Source organism: Mustela nivalis, assembly GCF_964662115.1.
Source record: "Mustela nivalis genome assembly, chromosome: 12".
In the NCBI taxonomy this organism is placed as follows: domain Eukaryota; kingdom Metazoa; phylum Chordata; class Mammalia; order Carnivora; family Mustelidae; genus Mustela; species Mustela nivalis.
Window position 1 is genome coordinate 11,428,861 of NC_139031.1, and position 22,226 is coordinate 11,451,086.

The 22,226-nt window shown below is 39.5% G+C and overlaps 1 protein-coding gene across 1 annotated transcript in view; it reads right to left on the reverse strand.

Annotated features, from left to right (window-relative positions):
- Window positions 1–2,564: 2,564 nt before the first annotated feature.
- The window catches only part of MGAM2 (maltase-glucoamylase 2 (putative)), a 94,038-nt gene continuing 74,376 nt past the window's right edge, over window positions 2,565–22,226 (reverse strand). The window contains exons 46-49 of the mRNA XM_082691721.1: window positions 14,040–14,089; window positions 9,275–9,448; window positions 6,143–7,946; window positions 2,565–5,797 (exon numbers count right to left, since the gene is read on the reverse strand). Of these exons, the coding sequence (XP_082547847.1) occupies window positions 3,339–5,797; window positions 6,143–7,946; window positions 9,275–9,448; window positions 14,040–14,089 (4,487 nt within the window). The 3' untranslated portion in view covers window positions 2,565–3,338. The remainder of the gene's footprint in view (window positions 5,798–6,142; window positions 7,947–9,274; window positions 9,449–14,039; window positions 14,090–22,226) is intronic.

Consider the following 22,226-nt stretch of genomic DNA (forward strand, 5'->3'; position numbering starts at 1 on the left):
CTACTCAGGCCCTCGCCAACCAGAGTGGCCCCAGTAAAGAGCCTGGAAGTCCCCATTTGCTAGGAGTTAGAATTTTAGTTGCTGGATTGTGAGGTTATGTGGGGACCTCAGAAAGGAGGCACATTTAGGGGGCTCAGGGAAGTGGCTATTTACCAAGAATTACTCAAAAATAAAGAGTAAAGAACAGAGGACTTTTATAATGCTGAATAATGAATACAGGAGGAACTTGAAGTTGGAAAATCACCATTTGAAAAATCTATAGTAAGAATTGATTCAGGCAAGACTCATCAACAGATGACAAATAGGAGGGGAATCAGATAGCTACCTAGCCTCAAAGTATCTCATCGTGATGTATTTATGACTTATTGCGAGAAAAAAATAGTAACTTTCCTGTGGAGAAACCTGGCACACATCACCTCAACCAAAGTAATATCACTAAAACTGGGCAAATAAATAGCCACCATGTATGTCCTGCTGCGGTGTGCCAAGAGGGACACAGCACCACTTCTGTGTTATTTCTGCCCCAAATGTACAACATCAATGCAATCATGAGGAAATATTAGGCAAACTGAAAATGAGGAATATTCTACAAATAGCTGGCTAGTAATCCTTAAAAACATCAAAATCATGAATGAAAAAGAGGGACTAAAGAATAGTTTCAGCATAGAGACCACTAAGTAGCAAACAATCCAATTAAACAGTTCAACGCAACATGTGCTTCTGGGTCAAATTCTTTGTTGCCACCTAAACCTAAACATAAATAAATACTTTGTTTGAACAAGTTAAGTTCATCCTCAGTTTTCCAAATCCCAAGTACTTTAAGCAAAGTCTTTGGTCAATTAATCAGCTGGTAGCAGAACACCGTGTGCCTTAAGACACAGAACACTTTGTCTCATATCAGGGTTTATGGTGCCAACAAGATAAGGGCATTGGCGCTCTCTTGGGAAAGACACAAGTGAGGGAGTCTATGACCAAGGCCAGTGGTACAGTTTGGAATTATGAGTTTCGTTTTGTTTTGAGTTAGAAGGTCAAGTTGAGAGGCATATATGCCTTGGTATAAGGTCTATCAATTTAATTCAGACGGGGCAGGTTGTGGGAAGATTCCAAAAGGCAAATGCAACTAACTGATGAATCTTTGCGCCTCATGCAGAACCCCATCAGGCCAGCCACACAATAGGGCAGGTGTGGTGGTAGATCAGAATGCTGTGCAGATGTGTTCATAGTAGGGGGTGTATGTAGTTAGAACCTTAAGGCACAGTTGCTGGAGTTCCTAAGTGCTGGGAAAGTTCATAATGTATTTGACTATGGAAGTGATCTTCAAACTCTTTGTGGTCTCAAAACTGCTCTCTTTATGGGGGTTCCTGGGGGGCTTAGTCAGTTGAGCATCCAACTCTTGATTTCGACTCAGGTCATGAACTCATTGTCGTGAGATTGAGCCATGAGGGAGACTCCATGCTCAGTGTGGAGTCTCCTTGTCCCTCTCTTTGCGCTCCCCCGCCCCCGTTCATGCTTTCTCTCTCTCTCAAATAAATAAATAGAATCTTAAAAAAAAAAAAAAGCACTTTACATTCAAATTTAGTGAAGACCCTGTGCTTGGTTTAGGTGGCTTGTATCTGTTAATATGTACTTTCAAAATTAAACTTGAGTCATTTACAAAATACTTTGTAAAATATTTATTTTTTCATTCATTAAAAATAACAATATATCAACTGCATGTTCACATAAATAAAATATTTTTATGAAAAACAAATATATTTTCAAAGAATAAAATTGTGAAAAGAATGATATTTTATATTTTGTAAATCTGTTTAATGTCTATCTCAATAGATACAGGTAGATCTTAAAATTGTTTCTGCATTCATCTATAGCAACACCACACAGCATAAAGTCTCTGGAAAATGCCACTGTCTACTAATAGAGGATGAAAGTTAAAAAGGAATAGAAAAGCATAGTATTGTGAAAACAGATTTGACCTTGTGAACCCCAGAAAGAGTTCTATGGCCTCCATGGGTCTCCAAACTACATTTTGAGAATACTGTCCTAGGATTATGTCTTCAATTGCATTCAACTGGCTATATTTGGTTATGACCATGAGTCTATTTATGGGGTCTGGCTGATCTAAGAAAGTAACAGACCAAGGATAAAGAGTAAATTTGGATATGAACGACCAAGAACATGATGAAAGTCCTAACACAGAAGGGGAGTTCACAGTGAAGTAATAAGGGAAAAGCTGGTAGATAGGAGAAAAAGTAAACAAGATTATAACTAATTAAAAGTCTACAAGAAATCCAATCCCAGGGTAGAGACTATCTCCCCTAAGCCATATCTTTAAATATTCATCTCCACCTGAGTCATTTCTAGTCTACAGAAGAGTTAGAGATTTGTAATTGAATCCAGTCATTCAGGATAACAGCAAGGACCCTAAGATTATCTCCTAAGGAAAACTGACTGTTAATTTCCTGGAAGTGCATTTAAGGTTTGTAAATAAAAGTACTTATCAAATTTGCAGTAAGAGTATCAGTAGTTCCTATGGAAGTAGTGGTTGCAAAGATTAGGAAGTTATGTTTTTAACATCTATAATCACATTTTTATTTCCTATGATAGTAAAAGTAACATCCAACATTTTTAATTTAATTATTTTAGTTCTTGGAGTCCAAATATATACAAGATCTACAGTGGTAACACTTTCCTTATCTATGGTTATACCTAGGATTGTTTTAGAAGTGAGGATATTATCAGGATGTGTAATAGTGTATTATTCTATTGGTAGCCATGGTATGTGGAAAAATCCATAGGAAAATAAGGCATGATTTTTAACATTACTAATTAAATGATTACTATAATATTAACAACTGTTGCTACAGTAGCCATGTGAGTGCTACATATCACCAGTGCTTTCAGTTATGGTATCATATCCCATAACCTAAGAACAATTTAGGCTACTTTAATAACTACATCTAAAGCAATAGTATTTACAGACACTAATATGGTATTTTCTGAGATACCAAAATCATCTATGAAGTCTCTAGCAAGGATATATAAAATATGTACCATTTAATTGATAAGTCTATAGGGCTCATAATTTTTAGAGTACATATTCTGGCTGCAGAAGAAGTATCCATGGTTTCTTTAATTATACTTATAAAAATAGTCATGGATGTAGCTTTGGACATATCAGCTGTGTCTATAGTGCTTGGAGTAGCCATATTTATAAAAACTGGTGTTAATATCTGTGAAAACTTACATAGCATAAAATCATGTATCTTTTATTGATTTTTATATCTGTAATAGTTGTTTTAAAGAGATGTCTGTAGTAATTATGATGCTGTGGATAGTAATCATGGAACTAGAGTAGCATTTATGGCATTTTCAATATAAGTTGGTTTGGTAGCAGAAGCATTCATTGTTGTTCTATCAAGAATGATAGTATTTAGAACATATGTGGTAGTATTTATAATACTGGTGGTAGCATTAGTTGTAATAATAGGTAAATAACTGACTGTAGAGTTTTTTACCTGATGGTGAGTTGTTGTGTCTACAAGAGTAGTCATTGATGTGTCTAAGGCTATTGTGGTATTTGGAATAGAAACATGTGGAGTATTACCTGGAACACTGCTAGAGTTATCTGCATCAGTGATATTTACTGCCTGCCCTGTATTATTTATAGTATTGGTGGTAGAGATAGCTATGGTATTAGTGCTAATAGAGTGAATATCTGTAGAAGAAATAGATACTGTAGGAATAGTATTACTAGTACTATTACCACCAGATATTGTAGGGGAAGGAGAACTGGTAATAGGAGTATGGTTGCCAGTGCTAGCAACATCAGTACTTATAGAAGTGGTTACCATAGCAACAGTAGTGTTCATAACATGAGTAGTTACAGAAAAAGGAGTCGTACTAGGAAAACTATTGAGAATACTACTGGCACTACTATTCATAGAAGGAGTGGTTGTAATGGGATCAGTATTACTGGTGCTAGTAGTATCTGTACTTATTGGGGAAAGAGTAGTGGCAATTAGAACAGTAGTATTGGTGTTAGCATCAGTATTATTTGTTGGGAAATGAGTGGTTATGACAGGAAGAGTAGTACTAGTGTGAGCAGTAGTACTTATAGGGGAAAACACAGTGGTATTAGTAACAGCAGTACTAGCTGTAACTTCAATAGTGCTTGCTGGGAAGGGACTGCTTGTGATAGGAAAGGTAGCACTAGTGTTAGTAGTAGTGACACTTGTAGAGGAAGGCATAGTGCTATAAGGGATGGTAGTAGTAGGTGTAAAGGTATTATTAGTACTTGACGGAAAGGGTGTGTCCGTGGTAGGAAGCATACTATTGCTAGCGGTCGTGTTCGTGGGGGAAGGCGTAGTGCTGTAAGGGGCGGTGGTAGTAGGTGTAAAGGCAGTAGTACCTGTGGGGAAGGGAGTGTCCGTGGTAGGAAGAGTACTATTGCTAGCGGTCGTGTTCGTGGGGGATGGTGTGGTGCTGTAAGGGGCAGTGGTAGTAGGTGTAAAGGCAGTAGTACCTGTGGGGAAGGGAGTGTCCGTGGTAGGAAGCGTACTATTGCTAGCGGTCGTGTTCGTGGGCGTGGTGGATGGCGTAGTGCTGTAAGGGTCGGTGGTAGTAGTAAAGGCAGTAGTACCTGTGGGGAAGGGAGTGTCCGTGGTAGGAAGAGTACTATTGTTAGGGGTCGTGTTCGTGGGCGTGGGGGAAGCCGTAGTGCTGGAAGGGTCGGTGGTAGTAGTAAAGGCAGTAGTACCTGTGGGGAAGGGAGTGTCCGGGGTAGGAAGAGTACTATTGTTAGCGGTCGTGTTCGTGGGCGTGGGGGAAGACATAGTGCTGGAAGTGTCAGTGGTAGTAGTAAAGGCAGTAGTACCTGTGGGGAAGGGAGTGTCCGGGGTAGGAAGAGTACTATTGTTAGCGGCCGTGTTCGTGGGGCTGGGGGAAGGCGTAGTGCTGTAAGGGTTGGTGGTAGTAGTAAAGGCAGTAGTACCTGTGGGGAAGGGAGTGTCCGTGGTAGGAAGCGTACTATTGCTAGCGGTCGTGTTCGTGGGGGAAGGTGTAGTGCTGTAAGGGGCAGTGGTAGTAGTGAAGGCAGTAGTACCTGTGGGGATGGGAGTATCCGTGGTAGGAAGAGTACTATTGCTAGTGGTGCTGTTCGTGGGCATGGGGGAAGGCATAGTGCTGTAAGGGTCAGTGGTAGTAGTGAAGGCAGTAGTACCTATGGGGAAGGGAGTGTCCGTGGTAGGAAGAGTACTATTGTTAGCGGTCGTGTTCGTGGGCGTGGGGGAAGGCATAGTGCTGGAAGGGTCGGTGGTAGTAGTAAAGGCAGTAGTACCTGTAGGGAAGGGAGTGTCCGGGGTAGGAAGAGTACTATTGTTAGCGGCCGTGTTCGTGGGGATGGGGGAAGGCGTAGTGCTGTAAGGGTTGGTGGTAGTAGTAAAGGCAGTAGTACCTGTGGGGAAGGGAGTGTCCGTGGTAGGAAGCGTACTATTGCTAGCGGTCGTGTTCGTGGGGGAAGGTGTAGTGCTGTAAGGGGCAGTGGTAGTAGTGAAGGCAGTAGTACCTGTGGGGAAGGGAGTGTCCGGGGTAGGAAGAGTACTATTGCTAGTGGTGCTGTTCGTGGGCATGGGGGAAGGCATAGTGCTGTAAGGGTCAGTGGTAGTAGTGAAGGCAGTAGTACCTGTGGGGAAGGGAGTGTCCGTGGTAGGAAGAGTACTATTGTTAGCGGTCGTGTTCGTGGGCGTGGGGGAAGGCATAGTGCTGGAAGGGTCGGTGGTAGTAGTAAAGGCAGTAGTACCTGTAGGGAAGGGAGTGTCCGGGGTAGGAAAAGTACTATTGTTAGCGGCCGTGTTCGTGGGGATGGGGGAAGGCGTAGTGCTGTAAGGGTTGGTGGTAGTAGTAAAGGCAGTAGTACCTGTGGGGAAGGGAGTGTCCGTGGTAGGTAGCGTACTATTGCTAGCGGTCGTGTTCGTGGGGGAAGGCATAGTGCTGGAAGGGTCGGTGGTAGTAGTAAAGGCAGTAGTACCTGTAGGGAAGGGAGTGTCCGGGGTAGGAAGAGTACTATTGCTAGTGGTGCTGTTCGTGGGCATGGAGGAAGGCGTAGTGCTGTAAGGGTCAGTGGTAGTAGTGAAGGCAGTAGTACCTGTGGGGAAGGGAGTGTCCGTGGTAGGAAGAGTACTATTGTTAGCGGTCGTGTTCGTGGGCGTGGGGGAAGGCATAGTGCTGGAAGGGTTGGTGGTAGTAGTAAAGGCAGTAGTACCTGTGGGGAAGGGAGTGTCCGTGGTAGGTAGCGTTCTATTGCTAGCGGTCGTGTTCGTTGGGGAAGGTGTAGTGCTGTAAGGGGCAGTGGTAGTAGTGAAGGCAGTAGAACCTGTGGGGATGGGAGTATCCGTGGTAGGAAGAGTACTATTGCTAGTGGTGCTGTTCGTGGGCATGGGGGAAGGCGTAGTGCTGTAAGGGTCCATGGTAGTAGTGAAGGCAGTAGTACCTGTGGGGAAGGGAGTGTCCGGGGTAGGAAGAGTACTATTGTTAGCGGCCGTGTTCGTGGGGATGGGGGAAGGCGTAGTGCTGTAAGGGTTGGTGGTAGTAGTAAAGGCAGTAGTACCTGTGGGGAAGGGAGTGTCCGTGGTAGGAAGCGTACTATTGCTAGCGGTAGTGTTCGTGGGGGTGGGGGAAGGCGTAGTGCTGTAAGGGTTGGTGGTAGTAGTAAAGGCAGTAGTACCTGTGGGGAAGGGAGTGTCCGGGGTAGGAAGAGTATTATTGTTAGGGTTCGTGTTCGTGGGCGTGGGGGAAGGCCTAGTGCTGTAAGGGTCGGTGGTAGTAGTAAAGGCACTAGTATCTGTGGGGAAGGGATTGTCCGTGGTAGGAAGAGTATTATTGCTAGTGGTGGTGTTCGTGGGCGTGGGGGAAGGCATAGTGCTGGAAGGGTCAGTTGTAGTAGTAAAGGCAGTAGTACCTGTGGGGAAGGGAGTGTCCGGGGTAGGAAGAGTACTATTGTTAGCGGCCGTGTTCGTGGGGCTGGGGGAAGGCGTAGTGCTGTAAGGGTTGGTGGTAGTAGTAAAGGCAGTAGTACCTGTGGGGAAGGGAGTGTCCGTGGTAGAAAGAGTACTATTGTTAGCGGTCGTATTCGTGGGGGTGGGGGAAGGCGTAGTGCTGTAAGGGTCGGTGGTAGTAGTAAAGGCAGTAGTACCTGTGGGGAAGGGAGTGTCCGGGGTAGGAAGAGTACTATTGTTAGTGGTCGTGTTCGTGGGGGTGGGGGAAGGCGTAGTGCTGTAAGGGTTGGTGGTAGTAGTAAAGGCAGTAGTACCTGTGGGGAAGGGAGTGTCTGTGGTAGGAAGAGTACTATTGTTAGCGGTCGTGTTCGTGGGCGTGGGGGAAGGCGTAGTGCTGTAAGGGGCGGTGGTAGTAGTGAAGGCAGTAGTACCTGTGGGGAAGGGAGTGTCCGTGGTAGGAAGAGTACTATTGCTTGCGGTCGTGTTCGTGGGGGTGGGGGAAGGCGTAGTGCTGTAAGGGTCGGTGGTAGTAGTAAAGGCAGTAGTACCTGTCGGGAAGGGAGTGTCCGTGGTAGGAAGCGAACTATTGCTAGCGGTGGTATTCGTGGGGGAAGGCGTAGTGCTATCAGAAACATTAGGATTAGTTATAACTTCAGTAGTACTTGTTAGGAAAGATGTAGTGGTATTAGGACCAGTAATACTAGTTGTAACTTCAGTAGTACTTGCTGAGAAAGTAGTGGTTGGGATAGCAAGAGTGCTACTGGTATAAACAGAACTAGTGATAATAGTCTCAAAAGTGGTAGCTGTAGTAGAAACTGTAGAAGGATGTGGAGAACTTGTCGGGAAGGTACTTGTCATAGTTGTAGTAGAAACTGTAGGGCCTTCATATATCCATGTAACATCTGTTAGCTTTTCTAGGCTGATAATCTTGTCGGTAAGTTGAATAGTCAGCTTCTGCCAGAAAAGAAGAGATAAATTTGGTATTTGAGTAATTTTTAAACATCACATTTAAGTCATTTTTCAAATTATAATTTAACAAAAACCAATACATTCATTCTTTTCCAGAGATTAATAAAGGATATAAAGATTCCTTTCTGGGTCACTGACTTTAGACAAGTAAATAGGGGAATATGTTGTGTGCATGATCCTTGTACTGGAAATCTGTGTCTTTTCACTTCATCAGGCCACACCACATTGCTTACAAGTATTTGCAGCTTTGATTAAGCATTGATAACCAACACTTATAAAAATCTCTTTCCTTTGCCACTAGCTTTTAACCTTCCAAAGGGAAGTCCGGTTTCATGTTTTCACCAGCCCCAACACTTAGTATAGTGCCTGGCAGATAATAGGCATCTGATATGCTACAAAATTTCCTACAAAGAAGGTCTGCATTAGTCTTAACTGGGAGTAATTACTTGCAGAGTGTGGTCTTGAGCTCAATAGCCCAGGAAAAATGTGTTGAAGTAGAGAACTAGCAAAGACTAGAGAGAGAAAAGCTATCTGATTGTTCGGAGGGAGGATAATTTTCCAAAATCCAAGTATTAGCAGGGCAGGTACTCATTCACTGCTTGGAGCACAGGAATGATACTTAATCCATTTTCACTTTGCTAAATGATCCCCTCCACGTCACCGGATCATACTTAGGACAGATCTAGTGTTATAAAGCGGGATACTTTTCCGTCTGTGGTTACTCTTGGTAACTCTACTGGTGTCTTCCAAGTAGATAGCTCCAAAATCGGGCCCTGCTAGAAGGTCTAGTAGGGTCTGCTATTTATCACTCTGTTTTGTTAACCAAATAATTTTATCTCACATCACAGGTGGGACATAATCATCATGATGATTACCACAGTTGAATTTGCACCAACCTGGAGGATCTACCAATTTGGCCAGGATCATGAGCAATTTCAGGAAAGAGGGAAAAAATCTCCCAACAATTTTAGAGGATCACTTTTTCATTTTAGCCTCTGCCACAGAAGGAAATAAGTTTTGTTATGCTAGCCTGAGATACTAACCTCACTTAATACATAGAACTACTTCTGGGAAGCCCATGGAAAGGATTTTACCAGACCATAGATCATAGATTCCTGGACTACATTGGGAAGACCACTGATGCTACACATTTTACAATAGGATTCAACATTCCCAACTTTTCAGGAACATACTACTGCATGTACCTTTATAACCTTTCAAATACAAGCAAGTGAAAGAATGAAAATAAAAATGGTGATAACTCTGCAGAATAATAAAATTAATTTATGATATAACATTCCTTTGTGACATACCTGACTGTAAGGTTCACTCGTAAAATTCACCACTGTAATTTTCTGGTTGTCATAGGTGAGAGTGACCTGTATCACAGAAGTAGAGCTTGTTCCCCAGATTTTAATATATCCAACTTTCAGTGGATTTGAGTCACTCAGATACTTATTGTGTATGGTCTGGATTTGCAATAGATTCTATAAAGAATATATAAAGAGAAAAAATACATAGGACATCTATCAAGAGACTGTATTTCACATTAAAATATTAAGAAAACTCAAATTACTATTGTTGTGCTAGTTTGCTGTTTTTATTCTTAAACACTTCATGAATATACACTTCCTGAGCATCTACCATGATAAACTTGATAACACCAACATAATGAAAGGTATTTTACTTATATCATTACTAATTTTTACAAAGATTTTTGAAAAGCAAGCATCGTTATCTCAATTTTACCGATGAGGAAATTGAGGTTCTGGTAGTAAAGAGAGTAGCTAAATGACACAGATATTGTTGGATCATGATGCACCCATGTGCGTAGCTCTGTATGAGTTAACACAGTGTGAACACAGAATCCCAGCAAACAGCCCCTAGACTAAGGACAGTTTGCAATAAGTCTAGGACTTGACAAAATCATGAACTTTTTTTTAAGATTTTATTTATTTACTTGACAGAGAGAGATCACAAGTTGGCAGAGAGGCAGGCAGAGAGAGAGGAGGAAGCAGACTCCCCAGCGAGCAGAGAGCCCAAAGTGGGGCTCGATCCCAGGACCCTGGGATCATGACCTGAGCCGAAGGCAGGTCCTGAGGACCTGAGCCACCCAGGTGCCCCCATGAACTGTTTTTGTATCAACACAAGGTTTAAACTAATGTGAGGTAAGTCAAAAAGTAGTATGTGATTAAGGCCTAAATGAAAATCATAGTGAATATTTGTTATAGGTGCTAAGAGAAAGGAGAAATCACTGCAGAATAGGGAGAGTCAAGAAAGGGCTTAGGAAGGGCATGGGACTTTAGGAAGCCAGGAAAGGTAGATGGATTTAGAAAGGTGAAATGAATTAGGAAGGGGCTGGAGAAAGAGTCATGTGTAAAAAAAGACACGTTTATTAAGTGCAAGAGCTGTGGTAGCTCATGCTGAGCAAACAAAATAAGACAGGTTAAGATGGGTAGGATGAAAAAGATTTTATGCGATGCATCAAGGAGATAGTTGCAGTGGAGCGACGCCACAAACTCCTTGATTCTTGTGGCAATAGTAGAAAGAAAAAGTAGTCCATTCAATTGGCTTTCTGGAGAATTTAATAAGCTTTGAGACTGACTGCACAATTGGAATCAAGGGAAAATGAAGAAAAGGGGATATAACTTGAAGTAAATGGGTCTGCTGAAGCTAGCGCTTATTGATTTGGGAGAGCCTACTGTTAAATTGCCTGGAATTCTGGGGTGCCTGGGTGGCTCAGTTGGTTGAGCAGCTGCCTTTGGCTCAGGTCATGATCCTGGACTTCCAGGATCAAGTCCCACATCGGGTTCCCAGCTCCTTGGGGAGTCTGCTTCTCCCTCTGACCTTCTCCTCTCTCATGTTCTCTCTCACTCATTCTCTCTCCAATAAATAAATAAAAATCTAAAAAAAAAATTGCCTGGAATTCTGAAAGCCAGTTGATAGCTTGAGATTGGCTAAAATGGTGGGAATACATAAACCACAGGAATTAACAAAAGCCACAAATCAGCTCCACACCCCCATTACTCTATGCCAGCCAGCACGCCATTGATAATTACCCCATGGAAAGTTAGAAGCTTTCTTTCATGTCAAGCCTCTGACCTTAGAAAGAAATGCCTTCAAAAATCACACAGAAATTAGAATTCACTTATCACTTCTTTGGAATAAGAGAAGAATGAGGTTTTAGAGTTAGAAAGCATTTAAGGAAAATGTAATGCTTTATAATAAAGAAACAAAGGTTAAACAGGGGAAGTGTCTTCCCTATGTTAAATACCTAGTTAGTACAAGCAGAACTAAAATCCAGGATTTCTAAATCAACAGTTTCAAAACATTTTGAGAGGAAAGATATGTAGTTTTTGATTCAACTTTTCTTAAATTAAGAACAGAGAATTTACTTATTTAATTAGTATACAAAGCCCTGCATTTAGTTTCAAAAAGGCAAGGATGGAGAGAGCATGACCTGACAATCATATCTATGAAGATAATTTGAAAGTTTTAGATGTCCATGAGATTTATGTGATGCATGTGTTTAATAATTTAGATGACCATGAGATTTATAGCATATGATACAACTGTTTAAAAAATTAAATTTAGGGCGCCTGGGTGGCTCAGTGTGTTAAGCCGCTGCCTTCGGCTCAGGTCATGATCTCAGGGTCCTGGGATCGAGGCCCGCATCGGGCTCTCTGCTCAGCAAGGAGCCTGCTTCCTCCTCTCTCTCTGCCTGCCTCTCTGCCTGCTTGTGATCTCTCTCTGTCAAATAAATAAATAAAATCTTTAAAAAAAAATTAAATTTAAAAAAGTTTAAAAATGTGAGGCAGTAGGAGTAAGAAAATAGAGTATAGCTAAAAAGAGGTAACAGTTGGACAATGAACTATTTATTGTTTCATGTCACTGATGTTTTGAGGTTGCCTGTTTTGCATTATAAAGTTCATGTCATCCTACAGAAATATATGGCAAGCCATATATGTAATTTTAAATTTTCTCATAGCCACATTTTTTAAAAGTAAAAGGAAATAGGAGAAATTGATTTGAAAATACATTTTATTTAACCCAACATATCTAAAATATTATCATTTTAACATGTATTCAATATAGAAATATTAATGAGGTATTTTACAACCTTTCAAATATTTCAAATTAGCCTAGTCACATTTCCAGTGCTCAAAAGTCACATGGGATGCCTGGGTGGCTTAGTCGGTTAAGGGTCCAACTCTTAATTTTGGCTCAGGTCATCATCTCAGAGTCAAGAGATAGAGCCCCACACAAGCCTCCACACTGCACTGGGTATGGAGCCTGCTTACGATTCTCTCTTTCCTTCTCCCTCTGCCATCCCCCCAACTCCACTTATGCTTGAGTGTGCATGTGTGCTCTCTTTTTCTCTCTCTAAAAAAAAAAAAAAAAAAAAAGTCACATGTGGCTAGTAACTATCATACTGGATAATGCAGCTCTAAGATAGTCTTTCAATCCTGGGTACCACGTTTTGAGAGGAATCTAGACTAATTGCAGTCCAAACAGAATAATCAGATCTGTTTAAGAATAAAACAGAGGAAGTATGAAGTTAGCCTGCAGATGAATAATTCCAAAAGAAGATGGAAGGTATATATAACAGACATCTTCAAATACCTGAAGCACTGCTATGGAGAAAAGACAATTGATTTGTGCTATGCTTTTCCTTAAATGCAAATCAATAGATAAAAATTATAAAGAAGCAAATTCCAGGTTTGACATAGAATGATTTTCCTACTCTAATGAGAATGATATAGATTATCTCTGGAATCATTTAACATGCCTGGTAGATTGGTTGTATTATTTTCTCCAATTATTCACTCCTCCCTATTCATACCCTTTTTCCAAGTAATTTTGGCAATGTCCTCCCTCTCTGGATGGGGCATTGTATCCCATCTTTGTCTTTGGGCTTGGCCATCTGACTTCCCCTTGTTAATAGAATATTAGTCAACTTGGTGCAAATTGGAGATTCTAAAAAATGCTCAAGCATTTCCACTTCTGTTTTTGCCCTCTACCACAGTCATAAAAAGCGTCCTGTCCAGACCTGCCATAAGGCAATCTTAGGACATATTAATATAAGGACTGGCTTAAAAATTTCCAGGCAATTTGATAGTGGGCTTTCCCAGGGACATCTGGGTGGTTCAGTTGGTTAAGCATCTGCTTTTGGCTTAGGTCATGATCCTAGAATCCTGGGATCAAGCCCCATATTTGGCTCCTAGCTCAGCAGGGAGTCTACTACTCCCTCTACCTCTATGTGTGTGTTCTCTTTCACTCTTTCTTTCTTTGAAATAAATAAATCTTTAAAAACAAAAACAAAAAACCCCAAACAAAACTGTAGGCTTTCCCAAATCAACAAGAGCTAGCTTTAGGATGCCCATTTACTTCAAGTTATATCCTCTTTTCTTCATTTTCCCTTGATTCTGCTTGCAGTCAGTCTCAAAGTCTTATTAATTCTCCATATCACCAATTGAACATATTTCATTTTCTTAGATCACTGAAGAGTCAGCTCACTCTTATACATACATACCTATGTGAGTGAGTACAGCTGGGATCATCCAAGCAGCCAAACAGTCCCGTTACTGAGTGTAAGCCAGCCAAGATCATCTAAGTCCAGCCCAGATTATCAGAACACTAAAAACACCCGGGCTAAATAATGTATTGTTTGAATTATTTATTTATTGTTACAAGCTGCTGAAGTTTTGACATTGTTTCTTATACACCATTATTGTGCAATAGATAACTGATTTAGCATTTATCCCGCAAAATATTATCAGCCAGAAAATGCCATCTCATCCCCAGAAAACATGCTGTACATTTGAAGATCCATTTTTTTCACCAGCATTATATGAACTACAAGTTTCTTCTTATAAAAAAATGATGGCATATTGGATAATTATCCAAATAAGGACTGTTTATTCCTGATGTTAATGTCAATGGACCCAATTTATAAGTGTAAAAGTAGGACATTCCTCCTATTAAGATGTAGGATATTATTTTGATATAGTTAACTGATAATGTTTAATCTGCAGCTAACTGGGAATGGGTTTATAAAATTCAATAAAATAGTCTTACCTGAGCTGCAGTAAAATTTGCCAAGAAATAGTTTCCATTTTCATAGGTATCTGCAAGCAAGAAAAAAGAATAAACTACTCATTGCTTCAACTGTAGCAGATAATCTTGTATATAGTCAAAGGGGTCACAATTACTGATCAGGATAATCATGACCTCTCTGAGAAACATTAAGGATAAGTAGCCAAGGGATTCTTTCACAACAGGTAAGTATGGGGATGGAAGAGGGTATTTCAAGTGAGGATCAAGTGGTTGTAAAACCAGAAAATCTTGGATAGATTTCCCAGGATAGATACCCCAGATGAGGAAATGTGAAGGCTACTGACTGGTTTCTTCTGTGCCAGTGTAGCAAGCACATAACCATGAAGGTTGACCTTGCTATGATGATAAAAGCTCAAAGCAGAGGAGAGTAGCTAGGAATTCAGGCTCAAGTCAGACTGACATGGATTCAACTTCCTGCTCCTACACTTAATAGTTGTGCAAACTATGACAAATAACATTTTATCATCTGTAAAATGGAGATAGTAGCACCTAGCTCATGGTATGCTGCATGAGCAGAGTAAGTGCTCAAAATGTATTCTTTACTATCATTAGCAAAGTCATCATCATCTTCACCTTCATGGTTCTTCTCTTAGACCATCCTACCACATTGCTCTAGTTCCCAAACCCTTCTGCCTCTACATAACTTACTCCATCAATTCTTCCCCAGACCCTCTTTTCTCCTCTGGGTTCCAATTATGCTCGAGAACACTCCATTCTGACAAACCCTCTCTATAGCAAGCAACCACCACATCTCTTTTTTTAGTGCCATATTGTCTCAGAAAAGGTAGCCTCTGTTTGTTATGTCTGTGGACTCGACTCATAATTCAATCCTACATCTCCTGTATTTCAGTTCTTATGTTTCCTTATTTAACTGGGTCTAATCTTTTCAAAGTCACCAGTGACACAGTATATTAAATCTAAGTATCTCTTCATGATATTCAGGTGTTTTAGATCTGTTTCCCCACACACCGCTTCCTTGAAATAATCCTTAGTAGAGGCCCACTTTACTCATCCTTCTCATGTAGGTTCTATAATTCTTATTTCTTAAGAGTCAGTTCCATTTCATGTTCTGTTCTTGCCCTTATGACACTCCATCTCTTACCAATATTCCAATATCTCTGTCCTTGAACCAATTAATTCTCTTCTTTATTTTCTATAAATTACCTCTATTCTTGCAGAAATAATCATAAGGCCTGTATTTTTTAAAATTTAGCCTTGGTTAGAAAATGTAACCTAAGCAAATATCATAAGACTCTTCTAGCAGTTTGAACAAAGAATGGAATTTTGTTAATAAGGTGATCTAAGATTATCCTTGAACTAGCTATCAAGTCTCCTTATGTAAGGAAAAATTTAACAAATAGTTAAAAACCTATTAATGGAAAATTTAAGTTAAAGCTATACTTACATTATGTCTTGGTGTTTTAAATTTTGAATTTCTAAGTCTGTTTGGTGAAAAGGAGCAAAGAGCTTCTCCATAGGAGTTAAAAAGTGTAAAAATCTTTAAACTCTCAGGGACTATTGATTTTTAACCTTGAAACTAAGATATTTGTTGAAGGAAACTGAAATTTCATAGAAAATTGTTTTCCCCTTAAATTTTTGAAATATATTGCTCATAGGGAGCTGATTTCTTAACAAAAGATGTGATGTTATTAACCCACTATGACATTAATCATCTAGTTCCAATTAGCTCAAGCTATATAAAAGGATTCTATGTTCCCTTAAAACATTGGTTCCCAACCATCAGTCATTTTGCTGGTGCGACATTTGGTGACATCTAGAAAGACATTTGATTGCTACATCTTGGGGTTGGAGGAAATGTTTTTGGCATTTGGAGGGGTGTTGCTAAACATCTTATAATGAACAGTTCAGCCACCACCCATAACAAAGAATTATCTAGCCCAAATTGTCAGTACAGTCAATCAGATGTCTGATAAGGGACTTGTATCTAGAGGATATAAAAACACTTACAATTATATAATAAAAAGATAATCTAATGTAAAAGTTGACACAGTTTGTGAATAGACATTTCTCCAAAGAAGATTATGAATGGCCAGTAAGGTACACCTGGGTGGCTCAGTCAGTTAAGCATCTGCCTTCTGCTCAGGTCATGATCCCAGGGTTCTGGGATCAAGCCTCACATGGGGCTCCCTGCTTGGTGGGGAGTCTGCTTCTCCCTCCTCCACTCTCCCTACTTATTGTCTTTCCCTCTCTCATTCAAATAAATAAATAAAATCTTAAAAAAAAATGAATGGCCAGTAAGTACAATAAAAGATATTCAATGAGATTAGTTATCAGGGAAAAACACAAATCAATAGAAGCCACAGTGGTATATTATTTCACCCAGCAGGAAGACAATAATAAGTGTTGGCAAGGATGCTGAGACTCCGGATCCCACATGCACTGCTGAAGGAATGTAAAATGGTGCCGCCTCCTTATAAAAGAATATGGGAGTTCCCACAAAAATAAACATAGAGTTACTATACAAAGGGGACGTTCCAATCCTAAGTATGCACCCTAGAGAACTAAAAAAATGTCTATACAAAAACTTGTACACGAATATTCATAGCAGCATTTTTCTTAATAGTGAAAAAGTGGAAACAACTCAAGCATGTACTAGCTGATATATAAAATGTAGTATAGGGGTGCCTGGGTGGCTCAGTGGGTTAAAGCCTCTGCCTTTGGCTTAGGTCATGATCCCAGGTGCTGGGATCGAACCCCGCATCAGGCTCTCTGCTCGGCAGGGAGTCTGCTTCCTCCTCTGTCTCTGCCTGCCTCTCTGCCTACTTGTGATCTCTGTCAAATAAATAAATAAAATCTTTTAAAAAAATGTAGTATATTCATACAACATCATACTATTCATCCATATTAAAGAAATGAAGTATGGATACATGTTACAACTTGCTAGAACCTTAAAAATGTTATGCTAAGTGATAGAAGGCAGTAATAAAAGACCACACTTATTCCATTTATGTGACTCCATATGATTCCATTCCTATGAAACATCTAGCATACACAGATGTATAGTGACAGAGTAGTCAATGCCTAGAGTTGCATCTCCTGGGGCTGGAGAGAATGGGGGCAGGGCGAGGGAGGACTGAGGGGTGATATCTAAAAGATGGAGGGCTTATTTTGAGGGTAAAGAAATTTTTCCAAAATTGTCTGTGTAATGGTTGCACAACTTGGCAAACATGTGAAAACCAGTGAATTGTACACTTAAAAATGGGTATGTTACAGAGTGTGTGAATTGTATCTCAATAAACTTGTTACCAAAAAGTTAAAGACAACCCCCAAAACTAACAACAACAAAAAGGCATTTATTTTTTATAAAAATGTATATAAAAAAGACTTCTGGGGTGCTTGGGTGGCTCAGTGGGTTAAGACTCTGCCTTCAGTTCAGGTCATGATCTCAGGGTCCTGGGATGGAGCCCCGCATTGGGCTCTCTGCTCAGCAGAGGCCTGTTTCCCCTCTCTCTCTGCTTATCTCTCTGCCTACTTGTGATTTCTCTCTCTGTCAGATAAATAAATAAAATCGTTTAAAAAAAAAAAAGACTTCTACCTGATTCATCTTAAAGATGAATACAGTGTGATTTCTACTTGTCATAACACTCCCAGGCTTCTCACTCCTCTCTTCATCAGACTTTCTGTCATCGCACCCTATTTGCAAATTGCAAGCCCCACCAGGGGACTCCATAAACATCTCAAATCCCAAGCATGCAAAATTAATCTCCTTATCTCTCAGCATTCGCTAATGTGGCTTTATTGCCCATGTTCCGTGACGATGATTCTATGATGAGGGAATCGCTTCCTGCCCAATCACCTACGCATGCAGCTGGCGTGATCTGATGATGCCGTCAACAGTCAGCCTGGCGAGATGTCACCGATGTGATACACTGTTAAATAACCTTGGCACAGCCACGAACTCCTTTAGCTGCAATTTTTTGCTCACCGAACAAATCCCTGATTAAAATCTCATGCTTCACCTAGATTTAATTTAAGAAAAAATATGTACTTCCTAATAGATGGGAACATCCTAGCTCTTTCATATAATTCTTAAGTTTAAAAAATTGGCACTGTAGCTTATTATTGGTTTACAAGATTTAAGGCTGCAAATCTCTTAAAACCTAATTTGGGTGGCTGGTTAACCTCCTTTTTCTGACTTTTGGACTTCCTGTTGTCATAGTAATCACACTGATGTAAATGTAGTATATCTTACCTAATATATCTTATCTTAAAGACTTATACTGTAATTTTATTTACCTTGAGTATTAATGATATAGTCTACTCAGCATCTATGTGCCAGGAATTCTCTCTACATATGAAATCATTTTATCTGCATAAAATGATCTACATGATAAGTACAGTTTTGTAGATAATAAAGACAAGAAAATACTAGCAAAGAGATGTTAAGCATCCTTCCAAAAGACATATAACCAAGAGATGACTGAAGTGATGTCTGATTCCAGGGCTATGGGATGCCACGTGCCACATGTCTCTCCTTGGAATTCACTTATCAGATTAAACTTTACAGAAATAATTGAAGACTAAGTTGAACTTGGAAAAAAGTAATCAAATCCTTTCGTATCCCACCATTAACCTGGTCCTACCACTAAATGAGCAATCAAATTATTTGAAAAATAGCTCTTTTAAATACCATATTCAATGATTATGGGGTTATAATGCATTATGCATACACTGAAATTTAAAGTACCATCTGAAATACTATCAAAAACTTAGAAATACTTTGGATGTATTTAACAAAATATGTGTAAGACCCATGCACTGAAAATTACAAAATGCTCTAAGATAAAGAAGACCTAAGCAATTAAAGATGATACACAGATATTCCCAAATTGATTCATAGACTCAATGCAATTGCAGTCAAAATTCTAGCAAGTTTTTGTTAATTACTATTTGTCAAAACAGTTTTGAATCTACCTTAATGCAGTGTGGTATTGGTATAAGTATAAACATAGAGAACATGAAACAGAACAAATAATATAAAAATAGATTCTCAGCCATATAGGACCTATTCATAGCTAACAAAAGTGTCAAGGTAATATAACAAGGGAAAAGATTCTGCTTTCAGAAAAGGTGCTGGATTAACTGGATAAACATATGAGGGAACAATGAACCTTACATACACACAAACACATACAAAATTACATACACACAAAATTTAATACAAAATAGGTGATAGTCCTAAATGTAAAAGCTATGAGAAAAATCTCTGTAACCTTGGATTAGGCCATGTGATATTGTGATTTATATTCTGTATTTGGTCTTCATCCCACTTCTGCCACAGAGCTCTTAAAACCCTTGGAATTTCCTGAGTGATAAGAACTAAGTATCTTTTTGTTACGTTAATAAGTTGATTTAGGGAAAGCACTTCCAGTTCTGGGTGATCAACCCTGTGATTTGCAGGTTGGAACTTCCAGCCCCACCCAGAGACTTTTGGAAGGAAATTGGGGCTGGAGAGGATGGTGGATAATGTAGTGTCAGAATTGAGTTGAATTGTAGGACACCTAGATAGTGTCCCAGAATTACTTGTAGGTATGGGGAAACACCCCCCCCACCCAACACACACACGTTAGAATTAGTACCAGATGCTTTTTAGACCAAAGCACAAGAAGCACAAATATCAAAGAAAAGCATGGTAAAAAAAAAATGGATTTTTATCAAAGTTTAAGTTTGGTTTTTTTTTTTTTTTTTGTAAGATACTATAAAGGAATTATATAGGCAAGTTACAGACAGGGAGATAAAAGTTTGGTAAACATAACTTCTACAGATCACTAAGGAAAAGGCAACATAATAAAAAATAGGCAGAGGACTCGAACCAATAACTCAATATGAAGACATAGAAATAGCCAATAAACATAAGGTGCTCAACATCAAGGAAATGCAAATTAAATCCACCATAATGAGGTGCCCTAGGTATTACTAAAATAGTTAAAATTTTAAAGACTGACAACACCAAGTGTTAGTGAAGATGTGGGAAATTGGAACTCTGAATTTTTGTCATTAGTGAAGAGAAACAGTATAGCCAGTTTAGAAAATACTTGGGGTTTCTTCAAAAGTTAAACATACACTTACCATCTGACCCAGCCTGGCAATTTCACATCCAGACTTTTACCCAGGAGAAATGAAAACGTATGGTTACAAATAATACTCAAATAAGCAAATAATACTCAAAAAATACTCAAATAATCATGGCAGATCAAAAGCTTCTGCACAGCAAAGGAAACAGTCAACAAAACAAAGAGGCAACCCACGGAATGGGAGAAGATATTTACAAATGACAGTACAGACAAAAGGCTGATATCCAGGATCTACAAAGAACTTCTCAAACTCAAAACACACAAAACAGATAATCATGTCAAAAAATGGGCAGAAGACATGAATAGACACTTCTCCGATGAAGATATACAAATGGCTATCAGACACATGAAAAAATGTTCATCATCACTAGCCATCAGGGAGATTCAAATTATAACCACATTGAGATACCACCTTACACCAGTTAGAATGGCCAAAATTAGCAAGACAGGAAACAAAGTGTGTTGGAGAGGATGTGGAGAAAGGGGAACCCTCGTACACTGTTGGTGGGAATGCAAGTTGGTGTAGCCACTTTGGAGAACAGTGTGGATATTCCTCAAGAAATTAAAAATAGAGCTTCCCTATGACCCTGCAATTGCACTACTGGGTATTTACCCCAAAGATACAGATGGAGTGAAAAGAAGGGCCATCTGTACCCCAATGTTTATAGAAGCAATTGCCACAGTCACCAAACTGTGGAAAGAACCAAGATGCCCCACAATAGATGAAAGGATAAGGAAGATGTGGTCCATATACACTATGGAATATTATGCCTCCATCAGAAAGGATGAATACCCAACTTTTGTATCAACATGGATGGGGCTGGAAGAGATTATGCTGAGTGAAATAAGTCAAGCCGAGAGAGTCAATTATCATATGGTTTCACTTATTTGTGGAGCATAACAAATAACATGGAGGACATAGGGAGATGGAGAGGAGAAGGGAGTTGAGGGAAATTGGAAGGGGAGATGAACCATGAGAGACTATGGACTCTGAAAAACAATCTGAGGGTTTTGAAGGGGTTGGGGGTGGGAGGTTGGGGGAACCAGGTGGTGGGTATTGGAGAGGGCACGTATTCCATTGAGCACTGGGTGTGGTGCATAAACAATGAATTCTGTTATGCTGAAAAGATTTTTAAAAAATCATGGCAGGTTTATGCATAATGGAAAAAACTTAAAACAACTTAAATATTCATCAATAAGTAAATGGATAAACAAGTTATGGTATATCCATACAATGGGATATTATTTTTCAGGAGTCAAAAGGTAATAAGCTACTTTTATATGCCACCAGATGGCAAAATATCTTGCTACAAAAGTCATTTTTCTAAGAAGCAAAGCACAAAAGGATACACAATGTATGATTCTATTTACATCAAGCCTAGAAAAGACAAATCTCATCAAGCCTAGAGAGACAGAAAGCAGATCAGTAGTTCTAAGAGCCTGAAGTGGGGGTTGAGAGTGCGGGGTAGTTTGCTGAAAAGATGTAGAAGGGGAAATTTGGGTCATGAAAATATTCTAGATCTAGATTCTAGATTCTTGAATCTAGATTCTAGATTCAATATCTAGATTCTAGATCTTGACTGTGGTGGTAACAATATAAATGTATCTATTTGTCAAAACTTATTGAACTGTATACTTAACATGGATACATTTTGTGTAAATACAACTCAATTAAGTTGATTAAAAGAGCAATAATTTCACTTCTAGGAATCTACCCTATGGAAATAATCTGAAATGCAAACAAAGGTTAATACTGGATGGTGTTCATAACAATGAAAACTAAAAACATCCTGTATCTTAGATTAGAGAGTAATTACAGAAAGTCAGATAAATTGTGGCATATCTTCTCAGTGGCATAGAGTAATCATAATGGTGTTTATCAGGAGTATATGATAACATCTAGACATATTTCTATCATTGTGTTAAGTGCAAAGAAACAGCATTCAGAAATTAAATATGCAGTATGTTTTCAGTGATATAAAAAGTTAAGTGTTTTCTTAAATAACATGAAAGCAAAAGAATATAGCAGTAATATTACCTTTTTCCTAGTTTT